Consider the following 23,089-nt stretch of genomic DNA (forward strand, 5'->3'; position numbering starts at 1 on the left):
GATATTCTACTTACCAATCATGACCTCCCAAAGGATCATTCTTCTAAAGGCACCCTTGCCACCACCACCGTCCAGTCCTGCCATGATCTTATTTGTAAGGACTCTGTCAAACACATACACATAAATGCTATTAAATCGAGGTTATTACTTTATCGTGATCCACATTAACCTCAGTTCCACTGCTGCCATTATTCCTGGGGTCTGATTAAATAAAAGTTTTACAAACATAGAAAAGAAAAAACAAAATAAAAACAAAAAAACATAAAGGTCAGGCCAGGTTACGTGGAAGTATAGCTTATTCAACTTATTGTATGAATAAGTAAAAACTTATTCATACAATATGTTTCTGTTGCTGTGAGTGGAGTGTCAAAAACAAGGAAGCAAAACTCTTCACTGTGATACTTGTAACTTTCACAAATGAACCAACACCACACCAGAAAGACATTTTCACACATTTAACCACATTAAACTACATCCAATGATGAAATATAAACTCCACAGACAAACAGAAACAAGGTAAAAGTTGGGAATGCCTAAATCATTTAAAATCAAAGGCTGTGATTGTTCTTTTGGGACTTGGGGGGGGGGGGGGGGGGGTGTCACACTATTGGCTGTTGACCAGTCTTCCAGGATTAACAGATAAAGAACAGGACTAACCTCTTCATGACGTTGACAACATTTTCACGAACGCCAGCTCCACCATCTTCATCATTTGAGTTGTCTGAAGAAACAATTTTTACATTATATTTAAATATGCACACACACGCGTTATTTTGAAAGGGACAACTTTGGAGTTTGGATTTTTAACATCCACAAGGATGGATAGATATATGATGATAGATAGCTGATGATAGATAAATAATAGATAGATGACAGATGATAGATAGCTGATAGGTGATAGATAGCTGATAGGTGATAGATAGTTGACAGATGATAGATAGCTGATAGATGACAGATAGATAGATGATCATACCAGTAGGCTCACCAGGAATAATGTAGGCGGGGTCTCACAAAGTTGTGGAACTCGACCGTGATGGGCTGGTGGCCAGACCAGGAGCTGCAGGAGATATAAAAATCAAAACTGAACAGTTTCAAAATTGTTTTGAAAATAGCAGATCTACAAGCTCATAATGTCTTGTGCAGCAAACACTGTTTCCACCTTTGACCCATTACCATTTTATGCATGTGTGCAAAAAGTGTTGCTATTTTGAGCCATTTGCAATGAAATTTCATTCATATGTGCACCTGTGTGGTGTGTATTTTGAATGACAAGAAAGATCTATCTATTTATAGTCTTACGACTAAGAATTAATATTTGAGAGAAAGATAATAGCATACCGAGTCCGATCAAGCCGCATATTTGATATATTTTTTGCTCAACGGCGCAGCACAAGAAAAGTGCCGAAAAAAGAGCGGGAGGATGAATAACTAGACAATTCCCCACCGGGAAATCGCAAGAGTGGGCTGTGTGCTTTGCCCCGTAATGAAAAACAATGGAAAGCTAAAACAAAAAAAAAGCCTAGCAGCCCCCCCCCCCAAAAGAACTCTGGTTCTAGTGATTCACATGAATGACTCAATTGACCAAGAAAATGGCGATTGTCGCAGAAAAGCGACAAGTTTGCAGGTATGTGTAGGAAATTTCAGTTTTTCGCATCTTATGACGCGAAAAATTTATATTCTGACAAACTAAATAATGGCATACTATGACAATAAATATACCACACAAGTAAAAATGACATTAACTGCATCAAATGTACAGGATTTTATCAACATCTGAATGCACATTTATTACCAAAAGCAAAAATAGTCATGTATGAAAATGCTTCCTTTTCTATTTAGTCAAGGCAGGTTGTAAACGTGTATCATAAAAGTATGATTTTTTTAACTACATAAAAAAAAAACCCCCACAGGTAATCAGATTTTATCACAGACAAACAAACACAAGGAGAAACGTGTTGGCGGACAGAAGGGAGTATTAAATACTAGCCACAAACTGAATAAGTAGATGGATAAGAAATAAAGCCGGGAGACAAAATGGCTACCGTTCGCGCCCGCGACAGAACAAAAGGCCAAAAAAACAAAGTCACCGCTGTTAGCTTAGAGCGCGGCCTAATGTTTTAGACAACAGTTACCAGAACCGAGTAGCGCCGGTAGCTCGCGCCGGGAGAGAAAATGGCTACTGTTTGCGCCGCAACAGAACAAAGGCCAAAAACCAAAGTCACCACTGTTAGCTTAGAGCGTGGCCTAATGTTTTAGATAACAGTTACCAGCCGAGTAGCGCCGCTAGCTCGCACCGGGAGAGCAAATGGCTACCGTTCGCGCCGCGACAGAACAAAGGCCGAAAAACAAAGTCACCGCTGTTAGCTTAGAGTGCGGCCTAATGTTTTATATAGCAGAGCCGGGTAGCGCCGTTAGCTCACATCGGGAGTTTACGGCAGTTAGCATGGCTACTCGGAGCTGAGCTAACAGCTCCACTACTCGGTAATCCGCAGCCAAGTACCTCCGGATTAATATTGCTTAAACAGACCGACCATAAACAATTACATTTATTTTTCCAAGTAATTGTGATCATGAGAGAGATAGTAATACCTAGCTTCAATAAAATCAACTTTTATTAACTAGTTCAGTATGCTATGTCAGATATAACACGTACTTACCTACGATGAGGTCAAAGGGTATCGAGCAGCAGCGCCGGGCCGGACCAGTGGTTTATATTAAGGCCAAAAATGGATGCAGTCACAACTGTCCAATCACAGTCCTCCTGTGTGCCTGTCATCTGTATCCGAGGTGATTTGTCAAATGAGATGGCTGATATCTGTGCACTGTGCACTTGACACAGACACATATGCGCTGTTCGCATATTCCACCCCGGACGATCCCTGCATTTCATGATTTATATATATTTTTTATGAATGTATTAAAATATAACACATTTAAAAAAAAAAAAATGATGTTAATTAGAACACTTAATTAACAATATCAATTGATTAATATTTAACTATTATATATTATAAGATAAATAACAAAACAATAAATGTTTTTATTTTTTCTTATATCAATATATTATTTGTATTTAATATTTATAATTATTTATTTAATTAATGGATTATAATATAATACATTAATCAAAATGTTATTATGAATTAAATAATATTATTAATAAGATTAATACCCTTAAAGTGTTTTTCTACACAAATTTAAGCCAGCGTTCCAGTTTGTTTTGTTTCAGCTGATGGAGTATGAAGAGATGTTACTGTGAGAATGAGTCAAATACTCTGAATCAAACTGAGAAATTCAATAAATCTCAATAGCCTATATCAATGATTGTTTGTGAATTTAAATGCAGTTTTTTCGTGCAAAGAAAAAAATAAATAAATCCACAAACAACATATCTGGACTCCAACGCCTCGGACCAGAAAATTGACACTCATTCATTTTTTTTCCCGTCCCATGGGGCGAATGTGCGTGACTTCAGCTGATGTCAGTTTAGATGTACTTTGTCCATTGAATATTCAGATTGAAAGTTTAATAGTTGCAGATTGACAGTCTTTTGTCTGTCATCCCTAAAGCTTAAAAAAAAACCCACACCCAAATTCACAGCATTTTTATTGGGACATCAATTTGACATCTATTTAACGCCATGTTTCTAGATATCAGATCAACGGCAATTTGATGTCAGGTATTGAGCAGCAACGTTGGTTTGATGTCAAATATTTTGACTTACAATATATAACGCAGTAACCCGATGTGGGATCGATCCCTTTGTTGAACCTCTTTACAACCATAAGGATGTCAAAGCTCCTGTAGGCTATTTATGCTGGCAGTCAAAATCTTGACTAATTTTCAACGTCAAATTGACCTCAAGGTGCCCGCTGGGAAGATCGAGACTCAGCAGCTTCAGGTTATCGCTGGTAAAGTACCAGTGGAATTTAGAAAGACTAAGAAGTCAGAGAATTAACGGATCAAAACAGAGTAGACGGCAGCTATCCGGGCTCAAATCCACAGAGCGAGTGGCCGCAGCGTTCGCTCCTGCTGCCCCAGCCAGCCCCCCACACACACGCCTGCCGCCTGCAGCCGTGTGAGAGGACAGAGAGACGGCGCTGCTGCAGGGGAGCCGCAGAATGATGACTCTGAGCAGCGGGAGAATTACAATATTACAATATTTCCCCTGATGATCTGAATAAGTCGCTAAATTTGTTGCTAGTCGCTTTTTAGAAAAAAGGCGGCTAAGAGGGTCTGAAAAGTCGCTAAACTAGCTAGAAAGTCGCCAAGTTGTGTGTGTGCGTCTCAGTCTCCGTCTCCCTCACTCCCGCCCTCGTATATTTGTCATTGGTTGGCTTCAGCTGTCGATCCACAGCAAGCATGAAATAAGCTTTGTGGTTGGCTGGCCTTAGCGGTGCATTCAAGGGCAATCGTAAAAAGGATGTTTGTTGTGACTGCCAGAGCTGTACGTGCAGGGCGAGCGGGGTAATCTATATTGTTTATATCGTTGCTTTTTCGATATGAATATCTTGAATGTTCATACCTAGATATAGATACGATAACGATATATCGTTCAGCCCTAATATACACACACACACACACACACACACACACACACACACACACATCTATATACAGTATCTCACAAAAGTGAGTACACCCCTCACATTTTTGAGGTTTAGACATTAATGGCTGTGTGTTGAATTATTTATATATCTATCTACCTACCTATTTACCTACCTACCCACCCACACACTACCATTCAAAAGTTAGGGGTCAACATGACAATTTCATGTTTTCCATGAAAACTCACACTTTTATTCATCAAAAGAGTAGCAAAATTAATACAAAATATAGTCAAGACATTTTATTTGAAGTAGCCTAATTTGTCCTTCAAACTTTGCTTTCGTCTAAGAATTATCCATTTGCAGCAATCACAGCCTTGCAGACCTTTGGCATTCTAGCTGTCAATTTGTTGAGGTAATCTGAAGAAATTTCACCCCATGCTTCCTGAAGCACCTCCCAGAAATTGGATTGGCCTTGATGGGTACTTCTTGCCACAACAGCTCAACAGGGTTGAGATCTGGTGACTGCGCTGGCTGCCCCATTACAGACAGAATACCAGCTGACTGCTCCTTCCCTAAATAGTTCTTGCATAGTTTGGAGGTGTGGTTTGGATTATTGTCCTGTTGTAGGGAGGAAATTGGCTCCCATCAAGTGCTGTACACAGGGTATGACATGGCGTTGCAAAATGGAGTGATGGCCTTACTTATTCAAAATCCCTTTGACCTTGTACAAATCTCCCACTTTAACAGCACCAAAGCAGCCCCAGACCATCACATTACCTCCACCATGCTTGACAGATGGCATCAGGCACTCCTCCAGCATCTTTACACTTGTTCTGCATCTCACAAATGTTCTTCTGTGTGACCCAAACAGCTCAAACTTAGATCTGTCCACAACACTTTTTTCCAATCTTCCTCTGTCCAATGTCTCTGTCCTTTTGCCCATCTTAGTACACACCGTTGTAGGAAATCTTTAGCGTCTTGGCAATTTCTCGCATGGAATAGCCTTCATTTCTCAGAACAAGAATAGACTGTCAAGTTTCAGAAGACAGTTCTCTTTTTCTGGCCACAAGTATAATCAAACCCACAAATGCTGATGCTCCAGATACTCAATTGGCTCAAAGGAAGGCCAGTTTTATAGCCTCTCTAATAGGGCTGTAATGATACACCAAACTCACAATTCGGTTTGTATCACGATTTTTGACCCACGGTTAGTCTGTTAACTGTACAGGTCCCTCACTCAACTTGGTAAAGAGAAATGTCCCACAAAGCAACATTACAGAAGCAATCAAAAGTAACCTAGAATCTCTTTGGCAACGAGGAAAAAAATACTGCAGCTGTACTTGGAGAAGCGTCCGTCCTACCGACTCTTCGTCACATTTGTGCCTGGAAAAAGAACGTCCGTCACCGGCAAAAAACTTTTACTCACCAAGTGTTTATGATGAAAAACAATCTCTGCGACGTCAGCCCTCCAGACCAAGACTTCAGTGAACTTCCCCCCCAGAAAACAGCCTCTGTCCTCGTTAGTGACACAGTCAGACAGCGACCGTCACTTTCCAGGATGGTTGGTGGTTCAGGATCTCAATCACGACACATTACAACAGCATCCATGTGATTATGACTTATCCGCGAGTTGAGATTGACAGGGGGGACACTGGGGAAACACCTTGAAAACACACACACGTCATCATCATGACGTGTACCATCTCTTTAGGAGCCGCAGCACCGGCTTTCTGTGTGAATTACACAGCGGTTCGTCTGTACTCCAGTGGTGCTTCGATCTGTGAGAATGACCAATGGCGGAGAATGGATCTGCACTGGAAGTTGTGTCGCAATTCTGCCTTCTCACACCGTGAGACAGTTTCGTAGATCTGAGTGTCGCGATTTCAGTTTCGATACGTGTATCGTTACAGCCCTATTCTCTAATCAGCCATCCATTCAGTTTTCAGCTGGGCTAACATAATTGCACAAGGGTTTTGTAATTATCCATTAGCCTTTTAACACATTTAGCTAACACAATGTACCATTAGAATACAGGAGTGATGGTTGCTGGAAATTGGCCTCTATACACTGATGTAGATATTCCATTAAAAATCATCAATTTCCAGATAGAATAGTCATTTACCACATAAACAATGTCTAGAATGTATTTCTGATTAATTTAATGTTCTCTTCATTGAAAAAAACAGTGCTTTTCTTTCAAAAATAAGGACATTTTTAAGTGACCCTAACGTTTTGAACGGTAGTGTATGTACATGTGTAACTAAAAATATTAATTGATTGGAAGATATGCTGTGATCATGTTCAATACCCCTGTCTAGTGTAGAGGTAATGTAATTGTATGAAATCTGAGATTTAACTGTAAATTGAAACTACTGCCATAACCTCTTTATCCCACTTCAGGAATGAAGCCAAGTTGCCACTGCCACATAACTTACTTCCATTTCTCATTTGTGTTGCCCTACTAGTCAGCAGCCAGCTGGTGGGGTAGCATACACGCATCCCACCACAGTGGCCAGTTACACCGTTCATCAAGCACCTGTGGCAGCACACACTGTGGCAGCGGCCTATGCTCCCACTGCAGCCACCGTTGCTGTTGCTAGGCCTGCACCCGTTGCTGTGGCAGCCGCTACTGCTGCAGCTTATGGAGGATACCAGCCAACGCATACTGCCACTGACTACGGCTACCCTCAGCGTCAGCCTGAAGTCCCGCCACCACCACCACCAGTCACCTCACAGAACTACCAGGTATACCACAAGTTATCCCCTTTCATGTCAGCCATATAGATTACACAATCTGGTTTTGATATTGGTCACATTCTTAATAGGGATATTAAGAATATCTTCACCAGTGCAATTCACAACTTTCAGCTGCTATGAAAAAATATTGCTTTGTCATAGAATTGTATGTCCACAGTCAGGCGCAGAACAAACAAGCTATTTCGCCGCTTGCTGTAGTCTTTGCAATGTGCCAACATACAGAGACAGTGTCCGGCGACCCAATGGTTCTCTTTTTGTCAACACTGGTGCTTTCAATGAAAGTTTGGTGTGTCAGGGTCCTTACAAATTAATATATTAAATGCATACATAAATTAATTGACTGAGCTATTCATCAATTTTCAGATTCAATTTTGTTTTGAATAGAAGTCTAATGTAATATGTAATTGATAAATTGAATTGACCATCAGGCCAGTAGAAAGACATTTCCTTTTCCATTTTGCTTTTTCTTTTTTGCTTCTTTATTTACCATTTAACATGAAACTTCGCAGATTAGTCCTCAGTGTGTGGGTGTGGGTGTGTGTGGAGGTGGGTGCAATTCATTGATGTGGCGATGCATCGCGATGCGTCACGTGATGATTTGGCATCGATTTATTTAACGTGGATGCTTTGCCGCAAGACCGGAACAAAAAACACGTAACCGGAACCTTAGTGCGCATGCCGCCCAGACTGTTTAGTGAGTGGGATCACAACAAACGGAGCAGTAACGCTAGTTTCTTTGCAAAATGGCAACAGCTTTACTAGCCCCCAAAGAGCGGTCGATTCTCTCGCCACCGGGGTTCACTGCAACCGTGTGGCAGCACTTTGGATTTTATGAGAGAGCAGACAAGACGACTGACAAGACCTACGCGATTTGCTGTTTTCAGTGTTTTCCGCCAATAGAGGGGGCTCTCGTGCAAGTGGAGCTTTCCCTGCTCAAAGTAAAGTAGGTCATTGTGCACTAGTGTCCGACCGATAGGGATTTTTTGGCCCGATAACGATAGCCGATATTAGAGGGGGTGCAATCACCGATAGCCAATATAGTGAGTTTTTGAGCTGGAATGAAAACAGGCCTTGGATTGTGCATAGATTTTGCACCGATATCATTACAAGTGACAGTAATACAGACAGATGCTTTCTTAAACCAATGTCTTTATTCAAGACTTTTAACATTTAACAGACTTTTTTTTAAATGACATTTAACATTTGAACTTGTTCAGTCAATTTGTAAATAGAGAACCATTCATTTTACTGTGTTAATTCATATTTGCATGCAAAACAGACAGCACAGCGATCTCAGCTGCTGCTGTTATTGTTTTTAACAAAGACGAAAACAGTGCTTGATTGCTGAAAGGCAAAGCCCGTGTGGCGCTGGCAGCAGCCACAAATAAGAGACACCAGCGTTGATGAGGAAGTGATGCGGCACACTCGTAGCCTTGATTTTAAATATGCTTGACGTTACTTAATTTATTGTGTTATCGAACAGACATGGCCAATGTTTCAACCTTGAGGTCTTCATCAGGGCAAAAGAACAAAGCAAAGTGACGGAGTTTAAATAGATGCGGGTGGCGAGTTGATGCGGTCCACACACCCGGGTTGGTTTATGTGACTAAAGGGGACATTTCGGCGTAGGAGGGAGCGGAGCGTGGATGCGATCTCCTTCAACCATGCACAGAAAAGGGGAATGATAGGAAAGGTTTTTCTAATTTATTGAGAAACAGTGCCCAGGTCAGCAATGCATGCCAAAAAACATGTCGTTCATTCGTCCCCTCCATAAACCAACCCAGCTGTGGACACACACAATCAAACCAAGCCAAAATGATGACGATAAAATAAAAGTGATCCTGCGTCGGGTCGGGGAGACTAGTGCTTTCTTAATTCAATCCTTTTAGCATTGTATTTGTATTAAACTGTACCCTTCGGTGCTTTTTTGCAAACTTTTAATAACGTATTCAATCAATCAAATCAAAATCAAAAGTTACTATAGCAAGCGTGTAGTGGGGAGCGTTCCGCGTTGTCTCACAAACATGGGGAAATGAACACAGGACAATGCAGTCCACAATTATACAGCAATGGCATGTCATGTGTTGGGCTGTTTTTACTGTTTTGCTGCTCAAACAGTCCGCTGGTTGATCGGCTGACTGGTCAGGTGGTCGGGAGGTTTTGTGGTGTAGAGTGGGGGAGGGACTTCACTGAAATGTGAGCTGAGCCAAAGTCTCTGGTTGAGCTCAGCGCCCCACTGGACAAAATAAATCGGTACACCAGCGCGTGCTTTTGTCATTGTCACACTTTTTTTTTTCTATCGGCGCAACATTTCACCGATACGATAGAACCCCCGATAGAAATTGGGCCGTTCTATCGGGCCCCGATATATCAGTGGCCAATAATCGATCGGTCACTATTGTGCACATGTTTACATAGTCATAAAATAAAATATTTTGTGTCTCTGAAAAATACAAGTCAACTGTTCAAAAAACCTTTTTATCTACTTAATGAGTGTAGTTTTAGAGGAACTGAGTTAATTGATAGGCTATTTATTTACAAATGTAGTCACGGATGAAGTCAAAATCAATCTTGTATGGGAAAAAAAAGCATTAAACGATCACAATAATCGAAGAATCGTGGCACCAATAATCGAATCGACAATCGTTAGAATCGAAGAATCGAAGCGGCCATAATCAAATCAAATCGTGTGTGTGTGTGTGTGTGTGTGTGTGTGTGTGTGTGTGTGTGTGTGTGTGTGTGTGTGTGTGTGTGTGTGTGTGTGTGTGTGTGTGTGTGTGTGTGTGTGTGTGTGTGTGTGTGTACTGTTTTTTCAAGCCAACTCACTTTAAAAATCTGTATGTTGACATCCAAAGATTTGATATTTGAACTAAAGCATTCTATGTAAAGCACTATGCTGATCTTCAGATGTCTCTGTAGAACTTTCATTAGCTGGTTAAGTTGTCCAATGACAGTTGGACATGTTGAAAGAGCTAGGGATTCATTCTCCAACCCCGTCACTCTGTCCTGCTGTTTCTCTTTGCAGGACTCATACTCCTATGTGCGGTCCACAGCTCCTGCTGTAGCTTATGACAGTAAGCAGTACTACCAGCAGCCCACTGCTACAGCGGCTGTTGCTGCTGCACAGCCACAACCCACTGTGGCAGATTCCTACTACCAGACAGGTATGCAAAATATACACTTGATCCATTTTCATTCTGTTATTACCCTTTCAAACAACAGACATAATATACAAACTACATTACACACAACGGTGATTTCTGGAGTCATTTTTGTGAGATAAGGGGTTAGGGTTGGAGTACTGCTAACCAGGCTTAATCAAAAATGCTTTTTAAAAAAAATACTTTCGAGGTATTAAAACGAACCACAAACTTATAATCACGAGCCTTCAAGTGCCAAGAGACCAGGAGTTCAGCTACTGACCCCTTCTGCTCTGTTTTATGATCTGTGGTCATGCCTCTGCCACAGTAGGTTAAGCATACTGGTCCTACAGGGTACACTGACATCCAGTGATGTGTTTTAAACTGGTGATTAAAACAGTGTTACAATCCACTTTGTGTGAAAGTGAAAGGGGCAACTGAAAACAGAGATGCAGCATTATCTCTGCAGCGGCGGTTTGCCAATTCTCTGCTGTTTTTTGTTCAGACAGAGCTAAGCAGCTCCACCATGAAGATGATCTGGTGTGTAATTCACACAGCAAGCCGGCACTGCGAATCCTGAAGAGGTGTGACAATACACGTCATGATGATGACGTCTGTGTGTTTGTTGTTTACATACCTGCAAACTTGTAACATTTCTGCGACAATCGCCGTTTTCTTGGTCAATTGGGTCATTCACATGAATCGCGTGGAACCGGAGAGTTTTTTTTTTGTCGGGGGGTTATGGACGGGAGACTATCAGTGAACTACAAAAATGTGCGCGTGGATGGTGTGTGGATGATGCTGAGGTGAGGGGACTGACTGGAGGCTGAACGTAAAGTACGTTGCATTCTCTGTCAGAAAGACAACAAATTTGTTTTCAAAAGAAGAGCTTTACATTGCACCCCATTGGAGTTTAGAACTGGGTTCTTAGCGGGGGGCTTTTAATTTGAAAGTAGCGACCGGTAGTAGCTTGCCACTACAACAACAAGCGGACAACAAAGGCAGCTACGGAGACCATGGAGACGCTAGCATCTCCTGGATCTCAGCAGCTGTCCAGTTGCTCATCTTGACGTCCGCGGATGAAGTGATGGACTGACTGCTGTGATCAGCTGTTTCTTGGTTTTAAAACTCCCCGGCTGTGGGTCGCACAACAGTGCAGGTCATTGACACCTCCGCCCATCTCACGCAATATCCGGCATATCGACGTCTCGGCTTTAGATCGCAATGGAGTTGGAAGAAGAAGGTGCAGGTCATAGCGTCAACACAGTGTAGCCAGCACCTTTCTTCCAAGCAGAGTGACAGCAACTTTTTCAAAGCCATAAAGCCATTTTTCATTCTGCGGCAGATTGCACTATTAAAGTTGTGTTGTTGCGCATTTCATGAGAGAACTTGTCAGTCTCATTTCTGATATAGCATAATGTGACCATAGATAGACACTTCAGAGCTCCACCAAAAAGCCTGCAATCGTTGCGGAAGGTTATCTGATGTGTCAGTGTTTCCCCAATTCTGCTGCTGGATTTTCAACGACGCCGCAAAAAAAGAAGCATGATTTTTGTAAGTTTAATATCACGGGCGAATGGTGAATTTAAGTTGCACTCAGTGAAAGCACTACACCCTGAGTTATCTTGAAAATCGGTTATTATTGTCATTACTCCTCATCATCCTATTCAAAGGCTGCGACAGGCGACTCATTGAACCGAGTGAAGTTAGTTTCAGGTTGGATATTCGGCGGATATTCACTCGAGTCGAGCTGCGACTTTACTGAGGTTCACCCATTTTTAGCAGCAGGAGGACGGTTAGCTCACGTCCCAGAGCCTCGTGCTGAATCGCTGGAGACTGATTTAGGGACCGTCATTAAATTACTTAGCATAAATATATAAATACAAAATAATTGCAGTTTTTTCAATATCTTCCATGTCATGTGGCCCACTGACTCCAAACCAGCAGCAAATTGTATAAGTAAACTGGAGAAATGAGACACAGCTCTTTCTATTGTATTTTAGTGCTTCCTCTATTTTATATGAATATTAATATGCAGAAATTATGACTTTTTTTTTCTTAATAGCTTCCATGTCATGCGGCCCACTGACTTCTGAAACAGATTGTTTCCATAAAAAAATCTATTATAATAAAAGAAAATAATGGTAAAAAAGTTCTCTAATGCTCACATATTTTCAACCAACAATGTCAACTTGTACACTATTTTGTCTCATGTCTTAGATTCTGATTCTGAAATTCTGAAAATGATTTTTTTTTTTTTTTTCAAAAATCTCACCAGTTGTCAAAAAAAATAACCATTTAAAGGGTTATTTTTACAAATTTTCTTCCGGGGGGGGCCCCCCCCCATAGACCCCCCTAACTGTTGCTAGGTCCCGACTCAGAGAGACATAGTGGGGCCGTATATTTTCCTGCTTATTCATCCTTTGCCAATCACACCTATGAGTGAAGCTCTTACAATGTTTCCACTTGGATGGAGTTGTAGCTGTGGAGGTGTCACTGCACAACATTTCTTTTATTTTTTTATTTATATGTTTGACGCTTGACGTCTGGGAGTTTTATCTCTGCTGGCAGCATAAGGGCTGCACGCAAATATGAGGTGTGCGGAGCTAATTTTTTAAACCTATTTGGAAATTCAAACATGCAGGGACCAAGTCAGCTTGGGTGGGGACAATTGCAGAACATTTTCTTGAGCAATTCCTAAAGGGGACACCAAATGTAGTGCCGAAAAAAAAAATAAGTCACCCTGCCAGCTAAGAAATACTACATTGCTACTGCATGCAGTGCTATTTGTGTATACAGAGAAATACTATGGGGTCGGATTATATTTTTCCTAGAATGGGTGTCATGCCCCCCTCCCTTAGACATTGATTAAACCTATGCGATTTGAACAGAACAAGCTATTAATTTATGTGTGACCTCTATCACCCACTAGTGGACATTTTACATCAGCTGGGTGTGGCTAGCTTGTTGTCTGTTTTTCTAACAATTGTTCATTCTTTATTCTCCTCTTTTATAGAATGAACTTGCATCACCACAGTGTTGTACTGTCAAACTGTGCTAATTCACTTGAATTTATAATTTTCAGTGGTAATGATTCTGAGGGAATCTGCCAACAGTCTCCTTCGTCTCCTTCTTCTTCTCCTTCTTGATTTCAAGTGTCATTCACCAAGTAGTGCCCATATGGACTTAGAAGACAGTAATAATATTAACACCAATATGGCCACATAGCATCTCATATGTACAGTTCTACAAATTCTGAAAGAGGGCTTACCAGGGTATACAAATCAATGAAAGAAAATCAGCATGAATTGGCATTATGTTGGACACAGTGTTTTAATAACTAGATTTATAGAAAACTAGTGCATTGCTCGTAGGAAGTATCTATTCCTATAGAAAAGTGGGAGGTTAAGTAGCTTTTTCATGGATGGCCAAATGAGGCTGTGTTTGATGGTAGGACGTCAGGGATATTTAGGTTTGTTGTGAAATTCGATATTCCAGGGTATAATTGGCCGATTTTGACTATTTTTGATTTTATTTTTAGCACAACCTCACATGTGTGACTGTACAGTTATTTTTTCATTTTGACATACTGTATTAACACAATGGACCTAAAATCACAAAAAAACATAAAATCCAAGTAGGAAAAAGTTAGTGTTTTTTTACTGTGAAAACCACATATATATTTAATGAACCAGTTTTATTACTTGTAATGCAAATATAAATTGTTGTTTGCTAAATTTGTGCATACGTTTTGGAAATTTACAAAGTTATATGTAACTATTTACATTTAAATGCAGGCAATGCCTCAGGCTCAGGGCTCCCTGAGCTCCCTCCAGCTCAGTGGGGAGCTGCATGGCCTTCTCCACATTCAGCAGTCTCCTCATTGTTTTGACTCATTAAACAAAAAGGCGACTACACTACACACTAAACAGACTACACTAAACACTACATAATACACTAACTATACACTCCAAACACGCTATATGTCACAAATCTCTCAACTCTCAAAACTCGCTGTCTCTGTCACCGGCACTGCTGCTGTCAGTCATTCGCCGGCGTTCCTCCCACATCTTCCCCCTGTTCCTCAGCAACCAAATCATGTGGTTTGCTATATAATTTTGTGATTGGCTGGTGTGGTGCCTTTTTCCACCAATAGGAACGTGTTTTTATTGCTTGCAAACACTTCCTGCTTACGTGAGAGAAGCCCGTGAGAGAAGCCCGTGAGAGAAGCCCGTTTTTACTGTGTCTTCCTGCAGCAAACGTGCTGGCAATGTTGGCGAAAACGCGTGGCGTACATAATATATCGTAAATCCGGTTTTATTTGGCCTATTAACACGATTTTAAAAACTGGTATATAGTTTGAAGGCTGATCCAACACATAGAGTCGGAACCGAGACGCAAAGAGGCTCCGTCTCGCTGCTACGTCATCTTAAATTGGTCACGTGATTTTTAACGCGCCGGCGCGTCAATCGACCTCAGAGGGTTAAAAGTATTTATTTACCTTGCCTTGCTTGGTGTCATTATTTTCAGCACAACTTCACATGTGTGACTGTACAGTTATTTTTTTTCATTTTGACATACTGTATTAACACAATGGACCTAAAATCATAAAAAAAAACATAAAATCCGAGTAGGAAAAAGTTAGATTTTTTACTGTGAAAACCACAAATATGCACAAATTTAGCAAACAACAATTTATATTTGCAAGTAATATAAATAGTTCGTTAAACATAAGTGTTTGAAATTTACAAAGTTATATGTAACTATTTACATTTAAATGCAGGCAATGCCTCAGGCTCAGGTCTCCCTCAGCTCCTTCCAGCTCAGTGAAGAGCTGCACTGCCTGCTCGACATTCAGCAGTCTCCTCATTGTTTTGACTCATACAAAAAACGACTCCACTACACACTAAACACACTACACCAAACACTACATAACATACTATACACTCCAAACATGCTAAATGTTACAAATCTCTCAACTCTCAAAACTCGCTATCACTATCGTTGTCTCTGTTGCTGTCACTCTTTTGCCACCGTCCCTCCCACAACTTCCCCCTGTTCCTCAGCAACCAAATCAAGTGGTTTGCCATATAATTTTGTGATTGGTTGGTGTGATGCCTTTTTCCACCAATAGGAAAGGGAGTGTAGTAAAATGACTTCTCTTTTCTCGGTTGGTCCAAAAGATTTCAAAGATCAAAAAGTCACTAGGAGTCTTCAAGGCTGAGTGCAATAGAACTTTATTTTCCGGCAAAAAAGAGCGGGATCAGACACAGACAAAATCCGTGAAAAAACAAACTGACCCGAGGCTCAAAGCCCCGAACATCCTCGTTTAAACACAGAAAAGTGGGTGTGTCCGTTCGGACAACATGGCCTCAACCAATCATTATTCTGCTTAATTTCTGCTGACACTGTTATTTCTCTATGGAAAAATACCATATTTCTAATGGAAAATCCCCGTACCTCTAGTGGAAAAACCCTGTATTACCTTCTGCGCTTGTGCGAAGATTGGCGTACGTGCAGAACTGAATGTCGACCAGTTGCACCTCGCCTCGCTTTGTTTTTTTACATTGGGGCTTTCTCTGTGCCGCTGTCACCGGCTATTAGAAACTCTGGCCTTGAGGCCTTCAGGTTTTTGATAATTCACTCCCCTCCTTGATATATCCCATTATATCTGACCACTCTTGGCACTGCATTTTTAAACATAATGATAGTGTTACATATTTGGTTATATGATGTAATTCTTAGATTTGTGGTTACATTTTCACACTTGACATCATCTGACTATAGCAACTTTAAACAGTAGATGCACTTTTCAGTCAGCTGGTGCCCAGTAGTATGTTTCAGAAACTCTTTCACACTTGTTACCCTTTGTTTCTTACTTTTATCATTATAACAGTTATCATCAGTTACCATTAGTCACTATTTACTAACTGTGGTTATTTTATACTGACCACTATCTACTTACTATGGTTATTTTACACTACAGGAGTAGCACAGGTTTTTTTTCGCTTGCAAACACTTCCTGCTTGCGGACACTTTCGTGAGAGAAGCCCGTTTTGACACGCAGCAAACGTGAAGGCAATGTTCACGAAAAACGTTGTGGACATTATTTATTATAAGTCCGATTTTACTTGGCCTATCAACACGATTTATATGGCATCCGACGTTGCACACCCTTAAACCACGCAGCAGCCGTGTTGAAAATCTCCGGTCAGTCTGATCCTGATCTGCAGAGATATTTGAGACAGACGGACATTCCTGGCTTTTATGGAGAGATGCATAACTAAGACATAGATCTCCTCCTGCAGTCTTGCTCTCACCAATACTGGTATATAAATATGTTGGATGGCTGTTGCAGACCATACATAGTATCAAAATGGGATCTGATTCTCTGAATTTGTTGGGATTATATGTACATCCACAGAAACATGCCATCATAAGTGTCTAAACATTTGATCCAAAAGATATTGAAGCCTTGTTCATGGGTTAACTTGATGAGTACCTCCACTTTTGTCTTTTCTAGCCCCCAAACCAGGATATAGCCAGGGGGTAACATCATACACCCAGAGCCAGCAGACTCGACAAGTGACTGTGATAAAGCCAGCTGCTCCCAGCCCAGCCTCATCCACTTTCTCCATCTACCCTGTGACCTCCACTGTCCAGCCCGCTGCTGCATCTGTGGTCCCTTCATATTCCCAAAGCCCAACCTACAGCACAAATGCTGTCACCTACTCTGGTAAGCTTTGACATGGAATTAACTGCTTACTGAAATGGTGCAAAACATTGGTGTTAGAAATTGATTTTTGATTTTGGTCTTCACCATTGCTCATGTTTATCCAGGTAAGTCAGTCATTATATTTCTGTAATGCATTTGCCCAACATCTGTGGGAAAATTGGAATAAAACATAATTGCAAGATTCTTTACTGGAATAATAAGTATAGCAAAGATGGAAACGAGAGAGGGACCTTAATTTAGAGGTACACTATGCAGGACTTGTCGGTCACCGTTTATTAAAACACAATTAGAAGTTGGAATTAACTCACAAACAGAGGCCATGTCCACACGTACCAAAGCAATCTTTTTTTTCCTAGTCTTCCTTGGCATTGTTTCAAAAATATTTGCGTTCAAATGGATCCATTGTGAACAACTCAACACGCTATAGTTCACATTCCAGGCCTATAGGTGGCGCTTGAAATTCACCATAAACGGAGAAGAGATGGCACATGCGCAATAAAGCTTGCACACTGTATACAAACAGACAGTAGAAGGAGAAACTGAATACAACAAGAAGTCGAAAATGGCTAGTGCAAGGAAACCAGAATCGTTTGTGTGGACCGATAATGAGGTCGAACTGCTGCTGTGACTCACACTCAACTACAAGGCGAGACGGGTTCAATATCTTCTGCGGCACGAACACAAGCATGTAGTCAGCCGTTGTTGTTGTTGTTGTTATGAGATGTCGCGGGGGTGAGAGGTCGAAGGTTAGAGGTCGAGGGATGGGACGATGGCGTCTAGGGCTGAAACGATCCATCGAGTTACTCGATTAACTCGATTATAAAAATTCCTCGAGGCAAAAACTCTGCCTTGAAGCATCGTTAAATTCCTATGACGCGCACTATACGCGCAGGGATCTGATTGTTCCACACGGACCGTTGTTCAGGAAGCACACCAGCGCGTCATACATTTTGAATTTAGCTGGCTGGCACAATTTAGCTCTGTATTTGTAGTGATGTCGTGATGCGGTTTGACTAGATATGATGTTTAGCTTTGATGTTTTTAACCTCTTCAACCCGAGCTGCGCATGTTGCATTATACATGCGAGCATGCTAACCATGTAGCAACATATTAATGCAGCACACCAACTTAACGGGAAGAAGCTCGGCTAAACGCTCATGATAATCATTTTCACCTAATCGAAACTCAATTCCGACACCAAGCAACTAAAGGAGCACGTAGAAAAAACACGCTAATGGCGCATGTCCGAAAAATCGGCGTTAGCGATTACGCTACTTCATGCTAATGCTACATACAGCATGTCATATGAAAGCTGGGACTCTACAAATTTCAACGGTATATGTCTCATCACTCTGCGCCCAAAACTCACTGAAACAGCCGCCGAAGAAGAGCAAAAATAAACATCACTTTATACATGAAAGAATGAATTACGTGCTACATTGGCTGTTTTGTGATTTATAAACTCTGTTTGAGTGCATTACACCACCTCCAACGGCTAATCCAATGTGTCTGTGTCACTTTGAAATGATTCCTGACAGTTCAGGATAAGTTTTGGTTCCAGGAGGACACGTATGATGTGGAGTAGGTAGGACCCTAGTCTTCCCACACAGTGTATTTGCCTCCTTGTGATTGGCGGATTAGTGTGATTATCATGGATTTGGGGACTGAAGACTGAAAAAGTCTTATTTATAATTTATTTATTTTATTTATTTATAATTGTTTTATTTACATTTATTTATAATTGTTTTATTTACATTTATTTTTTTATAAATTGTACACATTGTGTACCTGTTTGGCTAGATATTTTATATTCATTCTTTGTTCTCAGGTGGGTAATTTGCAGAAGGTGCAATCCTTTTTTTGTAATGTTGTATGAAGAAAACAAAACCAAGGCCAAATGGCCTTTACTATTTAAGTTTGTATTCACAGTTTTTCATGTTATACATGTTTTACAGTAAGTTGATTTAACTGTACTGTTGTTTAATTATTGGCACTGGCACTTAATAAATGGGCTTAGTTTTGGAGCCAAATGTTGGAGTTGGAATGAATACCTCTGTTTTTTTGAGAAATGCTTGATCATTTTATAGCCACATCATTTTCGTTATGCATTATTTGTTTTGGTTTTATTAAAAACGCAAAAAAAAAATTATTCGATTACTCGATTAATCGATCAATAAAGTGCTAGATTAATCGATTACAAAAAGAATCGATAGCTGCAGCCCTAATGGCGTCATCAAACGCAAAGTTGCAGATTCGCTGTCCAAACAAGAACTCAAGGGCAGCGTTTTCGGGTTTTTCCACCCTGAGCCCAGGTTTTCAAAAGTGCATTTTACAGGCACTGCGTTTACAGGATCCATTTGGACCAGCCATCAAAACGATCCAAAACGTGTGTTTAGACACAAGTGTTTCCAGGTGGATGGCCCCAGAGGGGGACAGAGCAGCAGTGGTCGAGCAAGCTGCAGAGTGAATGAAGAATGTGAGTGGAAATGTCATGCTGATTTAAAAAAAGGCAAAAAAAAGAAAAAATTCTGTAGGAAGCTGCCTTAATGATGGATTTTTTAAAATTTAGCTGTTAAGGTCTACACTTCATCTTGTCCATTCTGTGTCTTTCTCGTGAGGCTGTCATCAGTGTGATGGGCAGGGCAGCTCTCTGCCTGCAGGCACACTTGAGGCAGTAACACACTGGCCCAACTGTTGGACATCTGAAGCATGTGGGGACACTCCAACGAGGTCGGGAACAAATCTGTTCGGTGTGTTCAGCTGCGTTGGAAGCTTTCGGAGCTGTGCGGATGTTGTCTGCTACGATTCAACATGCAAAGTCTGAGAAGGTTGGCTGTCGGCCGTTTGAGCCATTGGATTGTCTGATTGGTTGTATGTTAGCTGTATGACCATTCTGATTGGCGGTACGCTAGCGAATTAGCGTGGTGTGTGGGAGGGGCGGAATACTGTGTGTGCTTCCTGTTTTCATGTAGCGCCACCCACTTACTGGATCTTGCGCAAGCGCGGAACCTACACGCTACTGTGGAGCTGGCAGCACGTTGAAGCGGTGTGTTCAATGCAACTTCTCTGCTGAACGGGTGAGACGAGAGGCAACAGAGTGGCCGGATAAAGGCAGTTGGCTGTTGGTTTGAGTATGGGCCTTGTGTGGGGGCCTTGACAGAGACCCTGGTCCCAGGACAGTGCGCTACAAATCTGGTTAAAGCAAAACTCTCGCCAATATGCAACCTAGGCTTTTTTTGTGAATGTATATGAGTCAAACCTTTGTGTAGAAGCATAATTGCGACCAAAGGGGCATGATTTACCGTATTTTTCATTTTTGGGCAAGCTCATTTTCAATGGAGTGCTGGGGCACTCTTACACTAGCATCAAAATCTAACTGTATATACTGCTGGGGGCTTAACATGTAATAATATAACCTTGCTACAACTTTAGAACATTGATATAAATAAAGTAAGTACAGCAAAGTAACCAGTAGGGATAACACTAAGTAAAGCTTTTTTTTTTTTTTTTTTTAAATGTCGTGTGAAAAATGTGTAATATTTGGCAGGTGGTGTAATGGGTAGAAGAACGTGGTTTATTTATTTATTATCTATGCTGTGTATATTTTCTTTTGTGAGGGAAGCAACATCTCGTAGTAACATCCACCAATTGAATGGATGGCCGTGTTTGTAGTGAAATCTAGACACACACCCAGTGGCTGGGAACTGGCTAGCAGTTCAGCTGAAGGCAATCAGCTGGGAGAGAGCTGTAACTGTAAGTGATGCACCTTAAATAGATCTTGGGAAAGATTTTTGTTTCTACTCTTCAGGGGTGTGATTCTTCCGGATAAATTCGGATTTTCCGACCTGAAAATGAGACTCTCGTAAATCATGCAAATCCGTTTTTTTTTTTTGTTGGGCGGGGGGGTGCTGCGCAAGCCACAGGTCGGGTATTGGTAAACATAATGACCGGCCACTGCTGTCAACGTTTTTTGTGCCTCTGATTCATGTCTTCATGTCACTCTGCAAGTAGTCCATTCATTTGTCACGACGGAACTTCATTGAAAGCAGAGCTCCACCAAAGAGCCTGCAAACGTTGCGGAAGGTTATCTGATGTGTCAGTGTTTCCTCTATATGCATTCTACTGCTGGATTTTCAGTGCCACCGCTGCAAAAAAAAAAGACGTGATTTTTGTAGGTTTAATATCACGGGCGAATGGCAAATTTAAGTTGCACACAGTGAAAGCACTACACCCTAAGTTATCTTGAAATTGATTATTATTGTCATTACTGCTATTTGTTTAATTTCTACAAGTCACCGTTTAAGTTGAGTGACTGAAATCCTCGTCATCCTATTCAAAGGCTGCAACAGGCGACTCATCGAACTGGGGTGAAGTTAGTTTCAGGTTGGATATTTGGCAGATATTCACTCGGGTCCAGCCGTGACTTTACTGAGGTTCACCCAGTGTTAGCAGCAGGAGGACAGTCAGCTCACGTCTCAGAGCCTCGCTGAATGAGTGGAGACTGATTTAGGGACCGTCATTAAATTACTTGGCATAAAACAAAATAATTGCATTGTTTTTTCGATATCTTCCATGTTATGTGACTCCAATCCAGCAGCACATTGTATTAGTAAAGTGGACGAATGAAACACGGCTATCGTTATTGTATTTTAGTGCTTCCTCTATTTTAAATGAATATTACTATGCAGAAACTTTTTTCTCAATAACTGTCATGTCATGTGACCCACTGACTTCTGAAACAGATTCTGTTTCCATAAACAATCTATAATAATGAAGAAAATAATGGTAAAAAAGTTATCTAATGCTCAAGAAGTTAACATATTTTCAAGCAGCATTGTCAGCTTCTTTTTTTTTAAAGATTTTTTCTGGCATAGACACCTTTATTAAGCAGTCGACAGATAGGAAATATGGGAGAGGAGGGGGATGTGACATGCAGCAAAGGCCCTCCGGCCGGAATCGTACCAGGGTCAGCTGCGTATGTGGCATGCGCTCTTACCACTCGACCACCTGCGCGCCCAGCATTGTCAGCTTCTATACTATTTTGTCTCATGTCTTAGTTTCTGATTCTGAAAATGAATAAAAAATAAATAAAAAAATCTCACCAGTAGTCACCATTTAAAGGGTTATTTTTCAAAATTTTCTTCCGGGGTGGCATGTCCCCAGACCCCCCTAGTGTTGCTGGTTACCGACTCAGAGCACCGCTGCTACAAAAAAATCTAGGGGAAACACTGACTGTTCTTAGAGTTTTGAACGTGTAGGGCGAACTATTTCTGTCTTAGCTGAAGCTGACAACGGGACAAAATAAATGTAAAGAGAGACATAGTGGAGCCGTATATTTTCCAGCTTTTTTGTCCTTTGCCGATCACACCTATCAGGGCTCAACAGTGCGACTGTTTTGCTCGCATTTGCGAGTTGATTATTTCCAGTGCGAATAGAAAATTACATTCAGTCGCATCAGTGCGACTCCGACAGAAACTGTAGTACATGCACCGTTTTGCTGTTTACGTGAGCACTGAGCAGTAAACACCCACACCTTTTCTGCCGTTTATCCGCAGTTTTGCACAAAGGCTTCACTACAGTCACTCAGTTTCTCTGGCCGCTCTAGTCTGCGCTTGCTGCAGCTGCCTCCTCTCCCCCTCCCTCTCCTGTTGCTGCTTCAAACATGACACCGGCTTTGGGACTGACCGGCTGATGATTGGCTGTTCTGCCTTAAGTCCCGCCTCTCTTGCTGTGTTAGATTTATTGTTCCGCTCGTGCTGATGATGCGGGAACTACCGTAAAATACCAAACAATAGCCGGCCGTTTATTTGTTTCAATCACTTAACAGACCAGGCGTTTATTTGGGACAGGCGTTTAATTCGCTCCTCACAAAAATCCGGGATGAAAATGTCACGAACTTCGCCAGC

The 23,089-nt window shown here is 41.3% G+C and overlaps 1 protein-coding gene across 3 annotated transcripts in view; it reads left to right on the forward strand.

Annotated features, from left to right (window-relative positions):
* The window catches only part of zfr (zinc finger RNA binding protein), a 104,869-nt gene that overhangs the window by 2,894 nt on the left and 78,886 nt on the right, over positions 1-23,089 (forward strand). For all 3 annotated transcript variants that reach the window (XR_003984124.1, XM_030417756.1, XM_030417757.1), the window contains exons 3-5: positions 7,016-7,295; positions 10,333-10,471; positions 16,971-17,183. Coding sequence is in view for 2 of the 3 variants with exons in the window: in XM_030417756.1 (XP_030273616.1) it covers positions 7,016-7,295; positions 10,333-10,471; positions 16,971-17,183 (632 nt within the window). In the remaining variant the exon portion in view is untranslated. The remainder of the gene's footprint in view (positions 1-7,015; positions 7,296-10,332; positions 10,472-16,970; positions 17,184-23,089) is intronic.

The sequence above is a fragment of the Sparus aurata genome, chromosome 5 (genome assembly GCF_900880675.1).
Source record: "Sparus aurata chromosome 5, fSpaAur1.1, whole genome shotgun sequence".
Lineage (NCBI taxonomy): Eukaryota > Metazoa > Chordata > Actinopteri > Spariformes > Sparidae > Sparus > Sparus aurata.